At 34.7% G+C, this 19,243-nt stretch overlaps 1 protein-coding gene across 1 annotated transcript in view; it reads left to right on the top strand.

Moving 5' to 3' along the window:
• Nucleotides 1–17,129, top strand: part of LOC308176882 (uncharacterized protein) — a 436,002-nt gene extending 418,873 nt beyond the window's left edge. Inside the window, exons 21-22 of the mRNA XM_080553232.1 lie at nucleotides 13,870–13,927; nucleotides 14,865–17,129. Of these exons, the coding sequence (XP_080409358.1) occupies nucleotides 13,870–13,927; nucleotides 14,865–15,024 (218 nt within the window). The 3' untranslated portion in view covers nucleotides 15,025–17,129. The remainder of the gene's footprint in view (nucleotides 1–13,869; nucleotides 13,928–14,864) is intronic.
• The last annotated feature ends 2,114 nt before the right edge of the window (nucleotides 17,130–19,243 follow it).

The following is a 19,243-nucleotide window of genomic DNA, read 5'->3' as shown; positions in this document are numbered from 1 at the left end:
CACACACAGCTTTATTTAAATTTGATTTTGACCTAGCAGAACTTGGTTTTGAAAAGAGTAGTAGTTCTGTTCTTGATTAAGACTGAACATGATTAACATTAATTATTGATCAAGCTTCTCCACATCTTCAGATAGCATCAAAGAGAGATTTATTGATGAAGTCTGAAAGGTCTTAAAACTGTAGTTATTATGCTGTAATTCCTTTTGACTACAGATTAAGTGGACTATTCACGAGATATCTTTATGCATGTGGAAACTAAGCACAAAGTCCATCTCCTAAACATTACTAGTTCAAGAATATTAAAAATTCTCAAAATCTTTATTGAAGCATGAATTTGATTTTGGAGTGTTTTGTTTAGAATTTTTTTAGGGGTGAGTGAGGAAAGAAATGCAGATGCTAGATTAGGAGATACAGATTCTAAGATACAAGAGATACAGGAGAGCCAGTTTGCTCCTGCTTATATGTCTGGAATAGAAAATTCTGTGGCATGTGAGACAATTTTGTGGCTCTTTGTTAGTAATTAACCTTAAGACTATTTTTTTTTTTAATCTGGAAATTATCTGGAAAATGCTTTGTCTTTGAATCATTGTATTTAAAAGGAAAATAAACTAAAATTACTGTATGAATAAATAATGCTTCAGTGAAGAAAATACTATAGCAATGATCTTTAGGGAATCAGAACTATTGTTACATCAGATTGTTAATTAATGAAGGTTTGTTGCAGAATAGTGTCTCAAAATAAATTGTTATTCCTTGTCATTATTCAGGAGAAGTGAAACAGCAATTTAAGACCTTTTTAGACTAATCGATCTACTTATTTATCTACTATCCCATGTGTTCAGTAAATATTCAAATGATATCTTCTGGGTTAAAAAAGAGCAATATTTCTGTTAAACAAAGGATGATACAATAGTGGGATAAAGAGGCAGTTGCTTTAGAAGATTGGTTTTGTATGACCAGGCTCCTAGCTCCAGATGAGAACTGCAAATCCAGATGAGAGGGTATGGATAATGTTAAGACAGTAGCTGAGGGAGAATCACTCCTTCCCTTACTGTCTTCTACTGGCTATCCTGGTTAAGCAATTTCAGTCTGATATTTATGATTTTTCCTACATTTTGCATAGGGAATTCATTACCTGAATTGCTGAAATGCTTAAAGATGGATAGATATAAAACATAAAATGGGAATAAACCTATACTTGTGGGTTTTGTTTGTTTGCTTGTTTAAATCTATAGAGGTGGAAAAGAAAGCACACTACAGTTGGCTTCATATACAGCTGGATGGTTATCATTTTTCAAAGTATGATGATAATGAAATACTTCTCTGGGAACAAGTATACCCACACTGGCAAAACTACTTAACACCATGGAAGGTCACCTTACTCTTGTTACTGCTGCATTGTGGTATTATTTTAATTGGACTTTTCTCACTGATCTGCATGCTCAGTTTGCAAAAGATGCTAGAGAATATGTGGCTTTGGCAAGTAAACAAACTCTCTGCACAGGGTAATTAAAGCTGGGGTTAATCCCAGTATAGACAGAATTCTGTAACAGCTAGTGAACAAATGCAGTTGACCACTTGACATTGATTATTTGCAAACAATAATTCTTACACTTAAAACACATACAGAAAATTAATTTTTCACGTATGTGTTATTTGGACCAACCAGGTCACTGAGCAAAATTACATTAAAGTACAAAAATGAAGCAGGAAGAAGGGAAATGATTTACCCACTGGAGCTATCTTTTAGAAATTGAATAGCATCCCCAACAGCACTTCTGCATATCCAAGTCAACCCACGCTGTAGAGAATTCTTTCTCTTCTTTACTGGATGTATCTTTCCTTTCTCTGTTGCAAAATGAAACTTCTGTCATTGCTGTTTTTTAGATAATGTTTTTTCAGAAGCATATGTTAACCAGGTGTGCTGTAGAACTAGTAGGAATATTTCAGGTTAAAAGCTGAATTATGAAGCTGATGGTTGTAACAAGGGCAAGATTCTTTCCTTGACATCTCCAGGCAATTATTATATGTCTCTGTAATTTGTTTTAGTAGTTCTTTAACCAGAATGGTAATAAATAAATAAATAAATACTGAATCTTTGTTTTCCACCTTTTGATGTGGCAATAATCATGTTTTTCTTTCCAGTCTTCATGACTGTCTTCCATGTCTGCATTACAGCCTTAGATATGTTACTACAGTGATTTAAATAATTTTGAGCATTCTGTAGAATGCAAAAAATAGATCTTCTAATAGTAATAGAGTCCATGTATCTAAATGTAAAGGACTAAGATGGAATTCTTTTTGCTACAGTGCATTTTCAGGTACATTGAAACTAAATTTTATAGTTCAAATTGAAGGAAAAAAAAAGAACATTCTTCAATTCTGTTTTTGTTTTCTTTGTTTCCTACAGTTTTCCTTGTTTGTGTGGGAGGTAGCTTCTGGTTATATGGTAGCTTGTGATTGTATATATAATTAGTGAATACATGTTGTCAGTTCATTTCCTGATCTGAGACACTCAAAGGGATACAAATGGAAAATTTCTTATAATAAGGAATAATAGGATTTTTTTTTTTAATGGCCATTGTAGGTGGCCATAGAAGTAAAAAATGCATATAAAGAACATGAAGAGCTCTTTGTAGGGAATACTTACAAATAATGAGATAATGCTATCTGACTTGTCTTAAAGGATTACTATGTTAATCTAGGTCCCTCTGATGTGTAATTTTCAAGGCTTTGAAATTACTTTAAGGTAAGTAGTGTTAGATCTGATATTGACACTTTAAAAGAATACCATTGGTTTTCATAAAACAAACAAACAAAACCCCCTACATTCAGGAAATAGCTTATTCTCTGTTACAACGTGCAAACATGAAGAATAAAAGCTATGGCATTCTGGGTGGTTGGAAAAAACACACAAGGGAAGGCAATATATTGGTTTATTCTTCAAGGGCTTCTGTCAGGCTTGTGAGCAGTGCTATGTGCCTGCAGATATTCTGGCAGGGAGTACTGTCAGTCTGTAAATGCACAGGCAGAGCGTGACTGTGTTAAACAGAAATCTAGAATGTTCTCTTTAAAAACAAAACAAACAAAAAAGAAACACAACCACTCATGTTAGGTGGAAAGTAGGAAAGTAGGAAATATTTTAAATGTTAAAACCTATAGGGAGTTAATATTCATAGCCAGGCTTCTCCATGTGTATCAATGAGTGATTCAGATAGAGAAAAACCAGAACAGGGAGGTTTAGCTTGGTCACTTGAAAATAATTGTATTCCAACCAATCTTAAGAAGGAACATAGAGAGTATATTAACAATGGATCATGACATAGACCTTGGCACTTAAATGTAACTGTTCATGTAAATTACCAGAAGCAGGTTTTGTGATCCCATACATTTTGTATAGTCATTCACAGCTCATTAAACCTTCACCAGTGTTGTCATTCTCGAAATACAAAGGTAGCATAAGAACAACATAATTAGAGTTTAAGTCAGACTGCCCTAGCTGAATTTCTAAACAGTAATTGCTCTACCTGCAACTCTTTGTGGATTTGAGGAATAAAGGTTAGAGCAGGCAATGAGCAAGATGTATGCTAGTGGGTCTCAGAAGCTTTGGCCTTTTATTGAACTAACAGACCTTCACTGTGTTTTAAATCATTGTTACAAAGACATTCTATTAGCTGAAACAAACTGTGGTCCTGCTGTCCTGCTAATTTATTATATTTTTTTGTATTATAACATAGGATCATTATATATTTATTTATTTATTTATTTTTCCCCAGGGTTTTGTCATATGGCAGTAAACTTAAAAACAGGTGACTATAGGTGGACATTAGAGTCACTTGGTGACGTACTGATAATGTTTCCTTGGGTCTATGTTCAAGAACAGTGCTGAATGTATATTAAGCAACAATTTGACTTAGGTATCAGATGTTTCAAGTATAAGCAAATAATATTTAGAGAGCTTACTTTGTATCAAAACTTAAATTAAGTGAGGAAGGGCTGTTATGTATGTGACTGACTGCTCCTGTCTATGTTGCTTTTCAGCTTTTTAGTGGACTGCTAACCAGTTTGCTCTGGAGAGCCCACTACACATGATGCACGTACTTTTCTGCTTCCTTGGCCTATCTGAGCTTCAGAATTTGTGATTTCTTCATCGGTACCCCTGGCACGCCTCTTTGTAAAAGAAGAATGCCAGAACATTGGTTCTTAGACTAGCTGAGAACTGAACATAGCTACACGTCCTGCAACTCAGAAGCTTTAGAACAGTATTAGCTTCCCAAAGTAAGAGCTTGAGCCTAGCATCACACTGACAAAACTGCTTCTGCTCTTGATGTGAGAGGAGTCTAACGATGTGAGAGGAGTCTAGCCCATCTAATATGGGAATTTTTGGCCTGAATTCTTTTCCACCTGTCTGACACACCCTATATATGTCACAGATTTACTGAAACTCACAAAACAGCTGCCTATATTGTCTCACCCAAGGTTGCCTCACCCTCAGCACTCTAGAGCACACTATTTCCTGTATTTCTTCACCTAACAAACAGTCTTGGTAATTCATTTTTCAACTAAAAGCAGATATGCAGTTTAACTTAGCCAAAGTTTCTGTACATTAAAGCTGTAATGAAGAGAGAAATAGTCACTACAACTCTGATAAATATAGTAGGAACAACTAGGCTCTCAATTCATTTGTCTCCCTGCTTTGTCCTATTTCCTGGTCCCCTGATCAGTGTTGCATACCTATTAATTTACTGATGTTGTCTCTTTTGGTTTGAACTAATTCTCTCTGAGCAAAAACACAGGTGTGATTCTGGGAACCACTTGCTTCAGGGACTTCTCCCAGTGACCAGTGTGGAGGAGACTGATGCAGGTTTGACTCTGCCTGTTCTGGGACACAATGAGCTGAATCCGTTTGACAGAAAACTAACAAACAATGACAAATAAAAATAGGTGGCACCCTGTATATGTGAGCTCCCCAGCACAAGAGCAAGTGTGGGAGCATTCAGACAGGAAAGCACTATCACATGCTAGGTCACACCTTACATTGGTTGCCCATGGTATGATGAGCTTCAGCTGCTTGTGCAGCCACAAGATTGGGCTCTTGAAAATGGGAGTGAAATGCTTGTGAAAAGATGTATTACACATCTATTTTGTATTCTTTAGTTATGCATATGTTATTTGGGATATATGTATCCCAAAATACTGCATCATGTTTGTAAGAAGCTATTTAAAGAGTTTTTAGTTCTTGAATGAACAGGGTGTTGCTCTGTGTTGCAGAATACAGCGGTGTTGCTCTGTGCTTTAGTCTTGCATTTCAATGCTAATGATAAATCCTTTTTTTTCTAGCTCAAATTGTTGTTTTTATACATGAGAATGTTCTTGTTTTTCATTGCTACTCAATACAGTCTATTGTTTGTATAATTAATGTAATTGTCTCTAATTATGTAATTACTGTAAATACATGTAATCAGTGATTCTAATTTGTAATTATAGAATTTTGATGTTTATTTGTGTAAAAGTCCTTGCAAAACTTAGTGAAGGGGAAAAAAATTGCTCATGTAGAGCAGGTAAATTAAAAAAAAAAAGTAAGACAGAAATTGCACAATTTTTTATTGTAGCTCTTGCCAGCTACTGAAAGGAAATTAGTTTTCATTATTTACTAATTGGGTAAACATTTTTGTTTTTTATAAAAGGTAATAATTACATGACGGAAGCCTAAAACACATTTTTTATCCTCTTACGTTATAGCTTAAATGAATTAGCAAAATATTAGATAAGTAGAGTGTAGGTGCCAAATTTAACCTCTAATTATAGCAGCCACTTGCAATGAAATTACAGCACAAAACTTCTAACCAAAAAAGGTAAAAAAATGTTTTTGCAAAACCCCATTTCACCCTTCCAGTATACAAAGTAGGCTACTTACAGAGAACTAGCTGTTGTGTTCAATCCAGACATGAAGTAAAAGCTTCTGCTTGGGAGAGTGTAATAACCCAGTGCAGTTAAAAAGTCATATGGAAATTAGATTCTTACCATATGCATATCACAAAATCCTTCTCTTTTTACCATCTTCTTAGCTCTCTACTCTCTCTGTTCGTGAAAACCAGAGAAATTCCTATAGTCCTAAAGATCTGTCTGGGTTTCTTTAAGGGAAGATCAATAGCTATGAGTTTCAGTCCAATTTCTGTTTCTTTTTATTATAGCTGTTGGTTGGTGCTACATATATATGTAAATATATACATATTTACAGCCTCTTATTTTGTAAGACAGACTATATCCTGGTGCTATGCAAATTGTGTTTTTGATTTGGGAATCAAACTGGAAGTAAAATAAATCAAATCAAATCTATTTTAACTGTACTTTTTGTTCCATATAAAATGGACTTTTTCCTCTAGTCTCATTTTATATCACGAATTTCTTTACCCAAGATGAACTTGGATATTTTACATCTTTTATTTTTAATTATTTACAATAAAAGAGAAGGAAAAAATGAGCTAGATGTGCAACCAAATCCATGCTGCTTCCTCCTGATATCCAGATGGTAAGAGCACCAAATTAGGATGGGGGAAAAGGAAGTTCAAATTTCAAATATTAATCTAACTGGTTAAGCTTTGAAAAGGGATAATCTTTTCATGTTGAAGGTGTTTCATTTTGCAAATTTACATCTTCAAAGAGAGGAAAAAAGCTCTGTCTGTCGCTGATGATTAGGGTACTCTCCAAAGAAATGGAATATCTCACTTCAGAGTATTTCTGTGTTCGTAGTCGCATGTGGATTTGTGTTGTTTGTTCCAGTTTCTTGAAATTCTTCTGTTTTCTGTCCAGCTTAATTCTATGAAATGTGTAATTGCTTCAGGAAAATTAGCAGAGAAAAGTATTTCCTTTTTGTTGAGAATCAAACTTTTTTTTTCTTTCTGAAAACAATTCATTTTCACATAGAGTTTACATTTTCTGTGATTAAATTGTTCAAGGGTCAGTTTTGCCAAGCCTTAATGTCTGATTCATGTGCAATTAGAAAAATATCTAGGTTTACCCTAAATTCTTCTAATCTCAGAATTGAAATTTTTTGCTAGTTGTTCCCAGTGTTAAGGAAATAGGACAGATATTTCTACTAATGTTTAATTGTTTAATATAAAAAAATTTAATATATAAACATAATCTGATTGGATATTAGAATATTACTTATAGTATATACATCTAATACATGTTACACTATTATATTTTATATTAATAATATATAATATTAATTTTATATTGATAGACAATTTTTGAAATGGTAGTTTAAAGAACCTGAAATAAATGCTTTTTATCTTGAGTCCAGTTCATAAAGATGAAGTATCTTTATAAGATGCCATTATATATCTGAATATTAGTGTTATAATTTCTAGATAGATAATTAGGTAAAAATTATGAAATTACCTGACCACTGAGTCTCACTGTAGGTTCCCATCCAGTAATCTACACATTTTTATTGTCCTTAAAAAAAAAAAAAGTCTACTAATTGCAGCGAAAAAGTGTTCTTTAGGTATTTCTAATTCAGGTTGGAATTTACAAGACTGAAAGTGTATGTTGAATGCACTTAAGTTTGGGTTTTAGGAATGATGGGAGCATTTCCATGGAAGTATCACTCTAAACTTGCCCTGCTCCTAATTTTTTCCTTAAAGTCCAAATAGAGGCAGACAAATCATTGTCATAGAGGGATGTCATCCACCTAAGCTCCTCTTAATGCTTTCAAAGGTGCCATATTTCAGCCATATCAGTCTGAAAAGTCAAGTTTTCTCAATGGTGTTTCTAGGTCTTGACACATAAAACCTATAATAATTTGCTTTCTGGAGTGAGTCATAGCTTGTCATTTGTTCTGTACCTAATGTTTAAGTGTTTTTAATACAGTGATAAATTCCATAAGTGAATCTGTTTGTGACTTCTAATGATGGAGTGCATGGTATTATATTGATGGTATAGTAGATTATAAACCTGAAGCGTGTGCTGTTTTTTGAGTCTTGGCTTTTAAATGATATCCCTGGTCTTTAGCTTGGAGCAGGAGATGCTTTCTGGAATATATGTCAAATTTCTTATTACCCACACAAAGCTTAAAAACCCCCAACCTCATAAACTTCTTCATTAAATGATGCCTGGAAGCAATGAGTTCCATGTGTTAATTATTTATTATATTAAAAAAAAAAGCAAAAAAAAAAAAAGGAAAGTCTATTTTAATAATTACTTCCCAGTTTTCATTAACCCTCTCTTAGTTCACTTACAATGAGATGGTGCATTTTGATTTGTGTCATTTGTTATCTTATATACCTCTGTCATCCCTTTTCTTAAATCAATACATGTAACATGAAATTTTATAGTTCTTTTTAGTTTTATTGATTAACTTAAAGGTTTACATTATAATCTAAAAAGTGTTACAAAACAAATGGTCTGAACAAGAGTAGCATTGGAGAAGTAATCATAGATGTCATTTCTAAATTATTAGCATCTCTGTTTTGTGATTTGACCAATATGGTAGAAAAATTAATATCTCTAAATCCCATAGATCAATCAAATGACCTTATGAAATACTCTCAGTAGATTTTTAAAAGAAAAAAGTGGAGTGAAAGTGCCATTAAAATATCTTCAGTCAATGTTTTCAGGCAGATGGATAACACTGGTACTCTTGCTGAGGATCATACCATAATCTAAATCTTTATCAGCTGTTGGCAGTTAGTTTTCACTGATGAAGTGGGAACCTGCTTGCACTCAGTTCCATGCAAATGTCAGTTTGGAACACATCAAATGCCAATGTTTATAATGCCATGTGTAAATATAATCAATATGAAAAGAGTAGAGTTTGTTGTTTTTTTTTTTCTAGTGAGAATTGATAGTGATGTAATGACCTCCTGCCTATTTAAAACTATCTACCAGAAGCTGTCTGCTGAGGTTTCTGGCTTTAAACAAGGATAATACATAACAACATTCCTAAGAACTGGTGTACATGAAGTTTTTCACCACTCTAACATTAAAAAATGTAAAGATTCACCACTAGTGTGCAAGCAAGCATCCAATTTAAAGAATTTATAGGACAGTTTATGCCATGGTATAGTATAATATTTTCCATAATCTGGGGTGGAAAAAAGCAACCCATGAAGCAACACCCTCCCCAAACGAAACAAATTTGATTAGGTGTGTATTCTAAAATGGCACTGAACCAAAAGGTCTGAAATTTTAGGAAAGAAGCATAGATGACAGAAATGTCTCTGGATTCAACTTTGAGCCAAAATGGAACAGGTTCACCAGAAACTTGGCCTGTGCTCTTGTTAGACTTATGAGTCTTTCAATATTCTGTCATGCTGCTAAATTTTTTGTATCTGACCAACTCCTAAAGTAACCCCCCACAAAAAAAAAAAAGAAATTATGCATAAACACTGTCCATTCTAAAATTTCAGTCTTAATAGAAGATAATAGAGCATTATCTGTCACTGATCAATATTTTACAAGGCAGATACCTTCACTAAGATGCTCTAGAGCAGCAGCAGGATACCGTGTTAGAGCAGCAGAGACCCTTTTGCATATTTTTCTGCCCATGCTATGGTTGTGCTCCTTCTGAGACCTGAAGGAGTACAGCATTACAGGCACCGAGCTTGTATAAAAATCTTTTTCTGAGTAGCACAATAAAGACTACTTGCTTCTAACACTTCACTGGAGCCAGTGAATCATTTTCTGCTACCCAGATTCTCTCTGATTCAGTTGCTGCTATGCAGTAAATTCTATTTATCTAAAAAAAAAAAGAAAACAAAAACAAAAAATAATAATAAAAAAAGATGCTCAATATTTCCTTATACATTCAAATGTGACAAAAGAAATAAATGTTCTCATGTTACTAGGGAATGGCAATTTGTTTCATCTCCAAAATATGAAGGACATTATTTGACATGGCAGAATAGGAGGATAGGTCCTCTGCTGACAGACTGAGCCAGTCATCACAAATCAGCTGCAGCAACCAAGTGTGTCTCACTGGCGACTGTTTCAGGAGCAGATGCATTTAAGGCCAGTTTTGAAAACATCCTCAATATGCTCATGAAACTGCAAGATTGTGTGACACAGAATGGCTGTTGTGGGGCTTGCTTTATTATGCCATACTGGGATATATGCTTCTACAAAGTCTTTAGATAGAGAAGTGTTATTCTTAATATTGGGATTTTGTGCACAGAAATTGAATTATTTCATTGTTTAAAAAAATATATGTTTATAGTGCTATACATTTACATAACAGTTTACAAACATACTTGCTGCCCTGAAGAAATGAGGGGAGGAAAATAACTTTTTTTTTTTTTTTTTAAGTGGATCGGTGCCTAAGGTGCACTAATTATGGAACAGACATTGGGTAGAGAGTTGATGTATTATTTTGTAGAAATCTTTGTATCTCATGTTTCTCATCTACCATCAATATATAGTGATTGTTTCAGGGTGAATGTTAAGTCAAAATTATTTTTCCTGAATATTTTACCTTCATCCAGTTTGCCCTATCATAATCTACTGTCACTTGCAGTTTTCTTGACTGTTGTGTTCCTCTCTCTCTTACAATACTTCTGAAAACATATCTCCAGAAATCCTATCTATCGTTGAAAAAGATTAAAACATACTTTTTCTTACTGTACTTTAGGAGGGGAGTGTGATTGTAACATGATATCTGAATATGGAGCATAATGTTTCAGATCCATAACAGATCTGAAATTAACAAATACAGCAGATGCTTACATGGGATTAAGCCCAAAAGGACAACATTTGCTATGAGTTACATTTTTATAAATGTAAGGTATTCCTCTAAAACAAGCAGCACTGCATTGTTGGAAATTCACAGTAAATGAGAGGATTTGTGAGGAAGTCTCTTCTGAAGGGGCAGATGAAACACATAGAGCTTAGTTTTGCCAGCTGCTTCAGCCAGGTTTTGTGGACTGTATATTTGACACCCAAGACATCAAAAAATATGTAATTGCAATTATGCATGAAGTATCTGCTATTTCAGTATGTTTGTTAAACTGTAACAGCATCATGTGAATGGATTGAAATCAAGTAAGGTAACTGAGGTAGCTCCTGGGTATCCCTCTACTCTGTGGAATTATTTATCCATGGAGAGCTAAATCTTGAACTGTAGGGACTAATGCATATATACAGACACTGTTAATAAAGTATGCATGAAAAATGCAACCTAAGGAAAATTGAAGTGAAAAATGGGATCTATTGAAGCATTTGTTAATTTGCTGGAGACTTTGCCTTCAGCAATAGCATATTACGTGTTTTTCTTAAGGAGTATGAACTATATCACTCTTAACCTACGTGTAAATGTGTTTGGATAGAAATAGTTATTTCTGTACAAAAAAAAAAAAGAAAAAAATGATGTTAACTTGAAAAGCTTACGAACTGAGACCTATGATTATTCTAAAATAGTCTGAGAGACTTTGTTACATGGTGTATTAGTAATTTATCAGACAATATTTAATCTCAGCTTTCAGACCTGAAAACAGTCTGATGAACTAAAGAGGAAGGTCAGTCTAGTCTCTGAGGAAGGCAAGACATTTTTTTTCCCCTGTTGTTCTTTGTGGTGGCTGATGAGGAAAGTTCATTCTTATAAGCTACACAAGCAATGTCATTTGTATTGTCAGTAGGGAAAATGGGAAGGATGAATTCAGTTTCCAGGAAAACATTCTCTCCTTTGATGGGTAAAATTGCAAGAGGCTGGAAACAATAAAGAGTGAATGTGATACACCATTATATTTATGTAGTAGGAATAATAAATGCTGGAGTTTGAAATGCTTAGTTGTTAGTGTGAAATTATGCAACTATTAAATGTGGTAATTTGCATAATTTTTCACTCATATAAGCCCAGTTTTGAGCACTTCCTCATCTGTCCATTTGCAGATAATGTGGGTTTTGATTACCCTTGAGTCTGGAGGGAGGGATAGTCATCATAACATGTAAACTGCCTTATAAAGTCTCCTCTTCCTGCATAAATATGTGAACAAAAATCCAAATGCATTTACAGGTACAGGCCATTGCTACCCAGATGCCTGTGAAAAGCCAAACACAAATCATGTTGCACATAGCATGTAAGACTCTGCAGGTTAGGGTGGTGGTATTTGGCAAGATGGAAGGCACCGGTCAGGGAGCTCTGGAAAACACTTGCACTGTACAGCTATGTCCAACAGCGCTCATAGGAAAAGTTGTACCGATACTTTATAATGTAAATAAACTTTCATCTCTGGATAGTAGAGAGTTGGATTTTAGATAAGATATATTAAATGAAAGCAACCAGGGATGGGGAGAAAACAGAGGGAAGGGATGAAAGCATTAGGTCATCTGATATTTTTATATTATCTCCATGGCCTGAAAGTTTTTGACACAGATGGGAATGAGCACACTCACTTCTGTGAAATAATCCAAATGCATGTATGTAAACACATCACTTGTTGTTCATTGCTCTTCACTGTAGCTAATTTAATCTGGAGGGGTGTTGTAGTTAGAATCACACTTTAAAATAGGCCTAAAAATACAGTCAGTTTCTGCATCGACATCATTAATAATATCACTAGGTAGCTTCAGGAAATACCATAATACCTCAAAGTTTAATAGATAAAAGATATATATTCATTATAGCTGAATTGGAGTAAGGAATCTATTATGTCTGTCTGTAAGCTACAAAAGCAGATATAACTGTACACAGAATCCTTGAAGATAGCCTTTGTCTAGTGTTTAAGAGTGTTTAAGCATCTCATACTGAGACGGCAACTTAAGAACTTGTACAAGTCAACAGCTGTGACCTCAGTCAAGCAGGCAACTGAGTTTTCAGATAGCAAGCTGTGCCTCATTCTTCTTTGGCCAGAGCTATGTATATTTAATTAGTGTCCTCTCACCTTCACACTACGTATTTTCCCACTTGACAGTTCCTGGCATCAAAAGAATGTCCTTGAGAAAAAGTCAGGCCTATTGACTCCTAAGCATATTATTTGACTTGCTGTTCAAGTAGTCTGAAGAAAGAGCTGGAAATAATGAAAGACACTGCAATGTGGAGCTGCCTTAACTGACAGTGTCAGGTGGGTCGAAGCTATTGAACAGTTCCTATTAAATTAGCTTACCTTCATCTCAGCTAGTTAAAGCTGGCATGCTGACAAATTAGTTGCTTTCTGTATATAAAAGAGGAGAAGCAGGATGAGATTCCCATTTTGTAGCTTAGTGACAGTAGATATGTCACATCACAAGGTCAATAACAATCTGTCCATGGAAGAAATGTAAATGTTTGGCTGATGTCAATACATCCTGCATTAGATTGTGAAATATTCATTCCTATAGCAGATGAGCTCATTTGCACTAATAAAGACCACTTTATTCCAACCCAGTTAATTACAATGCTTTATATTGTCTGCTTTAAAATCTGATTACAGCTTTTGTTTAGCTTTTCCAATATTAGCTCTTGCACACTCTATATGCTATTTCTATCCAAGGAGTGTTAATAGAGAAAGTTAACAGACATGCTTGGAATGTGAAAAAGGTTAGGTTTTTATTTATTTATTTCTGCTCATCAGAACAGATGGATTTTACAGTTTTCTGTAGAGGGAGACTCTGAAACTGTCATAGGCTCTTTTTGAAATTCAAACAGAGCAAATGTTATTCAGGTTAGTTGGTTGCTGTAAATGTGGATTATCTCATATAGCTAAACTCAGATTTTAGGAATAAATAATCTTTAAGAACGTTAAAATGTTATTCTTTATTTTATCACACTGTTCTGCAAGTAGCTGTTCTTCATAACTTTCCTACGTTCTCAACAGTATAGTAAGTCTTGGGGATACTTTGTTGCCCCTCCTGGCATATTCATTTCAAACTCCTTTATTACTATGTTTCAGTGCTAAATTCCTCACTGCCTAAAAGACTGCACCCTTCATCTTTTGGGAATAATCTCTGGTAAGGATACCATGACCTGTGTTTAAGCACTTCTAAATTATACTGGTAATTACCGTAGAGCTAACTAGTACTGTTCTCAGTTAAGTTACTGTTTCTTACATACTAGGGTAAATATTTGAAATGTCTTTTGAAAATTAAGTCTTTGGAAATTTAATTACTGAAATCACCAGTACAAATAAGTATATCAAATAAGTATATCATTTTAGGAGAGTTGGCAAAGTTTCTTTATAGTTGTCATTTGCTACAGCTATTCAGTTCTGTGAGTAGTTTGTCTTCTTCATATTTTTTATCTTTTTATGAAAATATTTCAGTGCTGTAATGATCTCCAGCAGTACAATATTGAATTTGCTTCCACAGTTTTCAGGATGTGTAAATCTGTGAAGTTTCATTATCACTGAATTTAGTTTTGCCAAATCATTTGGTCACAAACCAAAGCTCCAAGTGTTTCACTCAACTTCTGGTCTGTGCTGTAATGCATAGGACTTAGTCTGTGCTGTAATGCATAGGACTTAATCTAAGTAGAGGTGAGGATGTTTTCTACCTCAGTGGCTACCAATCCTAAAGGCTTAGAGAAGTCTCTTTTAAAGATATATGTACATATATATATTCACACATTTTCAGAATGTCATAGAATCAGAGAATTTGAAGCTCATTTCCTGTAAGAAAGGTTATGCTAACTGTAAGTATACACTCAAATGTGTACAACCTTTTTTTGCTTGTTTTCCTTTACTTTCAGGTTCATTAACCTGATTTGTATAATTTGACTTTTATCAATGAATGCTTCTCAGAAGAAATATTAGTGTCTTTCACTTCTAGCAACCTGTAACTGAATGATCTCTGTTCAAGTCTCTAAGTGACTTAAAAAGTCAAGTAAGAGTCTCAATACTTTCTTTGGATGATGTTAATGTGTCTTCAGTGCTTTTTACTTGTTTTGCAGGGCCCTAATTCTGTCAGCAATCGCACAAGGCGTTAACCTGAACCTGATAATGATCATGGACATGCAAGCAAAGTCTCCTGTGCAAAAGTGCCTTGCAGTAGGACATGTCTGTAGATTGTGCCTCATTTCTGCTATCACACGGCCTAGTGTACTGCTGTAACATTAGAAATGAGCTCAAACATATATTGTGCAACTTATTATGCCAGAGGCACATTTTATCTGCTATGCATTATGCTTATGCATTATGATTAATGTATGTGATTGACATGTCTATGCATTTCTGTAAATTCAAATTCCAAATACAGCCTTGGCTTCAATTCTTCAGGAACAAAACCAAATAAACAGCATTCATACATTGTGAAGGACTTCCAGGTATTTGTGTATAGGTTTGTTAACGTGGAAGTGAAAAGACTAAATATGCACAACCATTCAGACATTAAAAATTGGGAAAATATTGTACTGGGCTGAAAATGAAATGGTGTACAATCAGTTTCCTAAGCTTTGTAACTGAAAAATCTTATTGTATACCATATTTGATCGCATATAGGGAATGCAGTTTTATCAATATATCTATCCATATTACTATTATACATCTTTAGAAACTGAAAAGGCAGTCATACTGCATCAACATCGTCCTGGGAAAACACAATTTTCAGTATAAATAAATTATCTGGGTGATAAGAGTAGCTGGTGTTATATGAACCAACCCATCAGCTTGACGCCTTGGTGTATACCTGCAGGCAGAAAAGAAATAAAGTAACTTCTATTCCATGCTTCAGCTTCTGATGAGCATATAATAGAATATGGAAATACGAAGATATTAAAATTATAAATTTTTCATCTGGTGTGCTCAGCAAGCTTGTTCTTTTTGCCTTATCCTGTCTTTCAAACCTATGGGTCTCTTTACTGGGGTTAGTGAGCTGTCTTAATATTTTAAATCAGCAATAGCTGGAATGAGCACACATAAATTATCCACAGGTAGTGAGGTCTCTAAATGAACCAGCTCTCAGAAGATATTCAGAATTAGTGTCTTCTAACTTTCATTTCTTGATGTTCTATTTGTTTCCATCTGCCTATTTGAATCAGAAACCACAGAGGACCACAGAGGACATTTTGGTAAATGCAGAGGAAATTTTTATCTTGTGGAATTAGCTATAGAAGCTGATTTTAATCTGTGCCTGAGAGAAATCCATTATTGGCAAAAAAATTTAATCAGATAGACACTTGCAAAAATGAAATGACATCTGCTACAGAGGTGTAAAGGAACAAATATTTTTGTATTCTCAGTAGAAAAATTAATGTTCCTGGAATATCTAGCCTGTATTTTTACTTCTGAAATATCTCCCTACTTTTAGCAAAAGTTATTATTGACAGATACTGCCTATACATTGTGGCACTCCCTTGAATCCAATTAACTGCATAATTAGGTACTGAGCATCCTGCACAAATATCACTTTTATTGGTCTGAAAAAGTGTTCATTTTATTGATGTTAGTGAGGAGTTGATTCAGTGTCATGATGTTTCATGCGTTGTTTTATACCGACTCTCAGCTTTAGACTTGTCTCTAGAGAGGAAGCACAGAAATGTATGGAAAGAAGTGAAGAACAAATTACAAAGTGCATACTTCCCAGTTGTGAAAATATTGTTTTCATTTGTGTGTGTGTTGAAAAGAAGGCAGTTTCTTGATCTCTGGCTGCTTCTCAAAAACTATTTAGTGGATTGGGTCCGTTATTCCCAGCAAAATCATATAGATTTTTGTCTGTGATGTGGATTTTCTCGTCTCTTTCTTTCATGCATTATGTTTGGGAATATCTTTCTCCTCCTGTGAAAAAGTAAGCAGAAATAATTTAAAATGAGGAGACATTTTGTATGTCATCAGGAAAATGACTACAGTGTTCTTTTTTTAGAAAGAATGATTTTTTAAGACCTTCATGTAGAAATAGATGTATTGAAGTGACTTCAAAGCCATATACAGACGATTTACTTGTGCTTCTGTTTTCAGCATAAATAGGTGAACTGAGAGTATAATTCTACAATGTATTAATTCAAAAGAATCCGAATTTGGGGGTTATGGAAAGAGTTTTCTAACTTAGGTCAGTCTGATGTTCCCTGTGGTGAAGAAAGGAAACCTCAAAGTACATTAACTATTCAACAGAACATTTGATCACTATATATTGTTTTGGTTTTGCCACAGCTATTTCAATACTTTTTGAAAAATCTTGAGTTATTAGTATTTTATCATTTTAAAAAATAATATTTACCTAAAATTACTAGGCCGAGTGCCAAGCTGTGTGAAGTTTTACTGAAAACAAATTAAGCTGCTTACTCAGTGACCTTAAGTTAAGCAGCTAATGTACTGACTACTGGCTTCAGCTCAAAATAAGATGTCACATAGTTCAAAGAAGAGAATAAGGACTCTGCTTACTCTATAGGCTATAATGAAGTTTGCTTAAAGTCATACAATAACTCTTGAGGGACTTGGTTGGTAAAGGTAAGGCAGCAGTGATAGGGGATTGTCATATGAGTGACAGCTATGATATGACCAGCAGTGGCTGGTAAAACAGATTTCAGCATGACATCCTATTTCTGTTGACAGAAGGTATATTGCAGTCATGTTCTGTAACAGAGGATATGTTTTTCAGAAAGCATTGGTTATCCCCATCTGTTTTCAAAATGTTTCGTGCAAACTGTAGCAATGAACCTGAATCTATAGCATCTTGTCCAAGGAACAGCATATAATAGATTGCAGTGTTACTTTTGTCAAGGTCCCAAAAGCCCGGTGGAGGACAGAAACACCAAAATTCTGGTAGAGGACAGAATAACCACATTCTGGCCCAGGAACGAGGGCTGAGAAAAGTTGTCTTTGTTGCCTCCCCCTGTAAAGTCACAGTTGACAGTAGACCTGACATTGAACTGTAGATATGAAGTGAGAAACCACAGCTTGAAAGTGTGGCTTGTTTATTGCCAAACTGAATGAGTACCTGGAGGGTCATATCTTGGACTTGGACGCCTAGTCTGCTTCCAAACTGTCTTTGACTATATTAATGCACTAGCAGTAACAGCTCTTAAATCTAAGCTCCATTGCAGTAGTGTGGATTACTGAGATTGTAAAAGTTAGCAGTTGTTGGTAAGACTTCTAGTACTGGAGTATAGATGGGCAGTATCAAAAAGTTAAGGGAGATTAATGTTTAGATTATTATCTTGCATTGTGCAAACTGAAGGAATACTCATTTTTCAATGATCAAATTGTAAGTGTTTAAAACCTCTCTTGCACTTTTCTTCTGCTCTCAATTTCATGCAGATTTTCTGGTCACAAATTTCACTAGAATGCTTTTTATGTATTCAGATAGAGCAACTGAAGTGCTGCTGCTGAGCTTACAAGTTTTCTCAGAAAAGCCATGAAGCTGGGGAGAAATACTAATGGGATGCTTTGACATCACTCCATCAAATATTTAACCCCTTTCGTTTCTTCTTCACACACTAGTTATTCCAGCAGCTATACTTTAATTGTTTAGGGCTCTATTCTCATGAAGTCAAGTGGTCTACTTCTGACCTACTTTTAGTGCCATCTTATGCTTAACAGGTGACATGGGAACTGGCACAACTGTAAGCCACTTCCAGGCACTTCTTACTGCACAGAGAAACTGCTGCTATAATATTCCTCTGATCCATCTGAAGGACCCCTCCATTCATACGATTGAATTTTTACACAGCAGTTTCTAATTTTGCTATCAAATATGTAAAAGGTAGAAGGCTGAGAAATGGAATGGAATAGGTTTCCATTTAGTAAGAAAGATATATTTTATGCTTTAAATTGGCCCCAAATTTACAATGAATGAGATTAGTTTTGCATATTAACTTTTTTAACTGTCCATGGGTTCAGACAGAAGACCACTGAGCCTTGTAACTCAAGCTAGTTTCATCCATGATGTCTGCTGTTCTGGTTGTTTATTATAATCCTACTGATTGTATTAACTTATCCTAACTAATGCCTACCAATATTAATGCTAGTTTAACATTGCCAACAAGTAGCAGTTCCTGTAGAGATATGTTACTGGAAACTGCAGTACCCAGTACCTTATAAAATTGAATTATTTTTCATTGAGAACTAATTTGGAGCATAGGAGCAGGAAAGTGTCTTAACTGTAGTTGTGGTACTTGAGTTAAGATTGCTAGATAATGTAGGAAATTCTAAGTGCATTGCTAAAGTTAGTGGCAAGATATGTCTCTCCTAATCCCAATTTTGTGTCCAACCTACGAGACCATGTGATTATTGACAGTGGGAGATTGCCACCACTTCATTTTAATTCTGGTTGGAAATTACTTGCAACATCTCTGCTATGTGAAATACAGATGGTAATAAACTGCCAGCTTGCTCA

The sequence above is a fragment of the Anser brachyrhynchus genome, assembly GCF_964034855.1.
Source record: "Anser brachyrhynchus genome assembly, chromosome: 13".
Classification (NCBI taxonomy): Eukaryota; Metazoa; Chordata; class Aves; order Anseriformes; family Anatidae; genus Anser; species Anser brachyrhynchus.
Note: the sequence above shows the minus strand (reverse complement) of the source record. Positions and strands in the feature narration are given on the sequence as shown.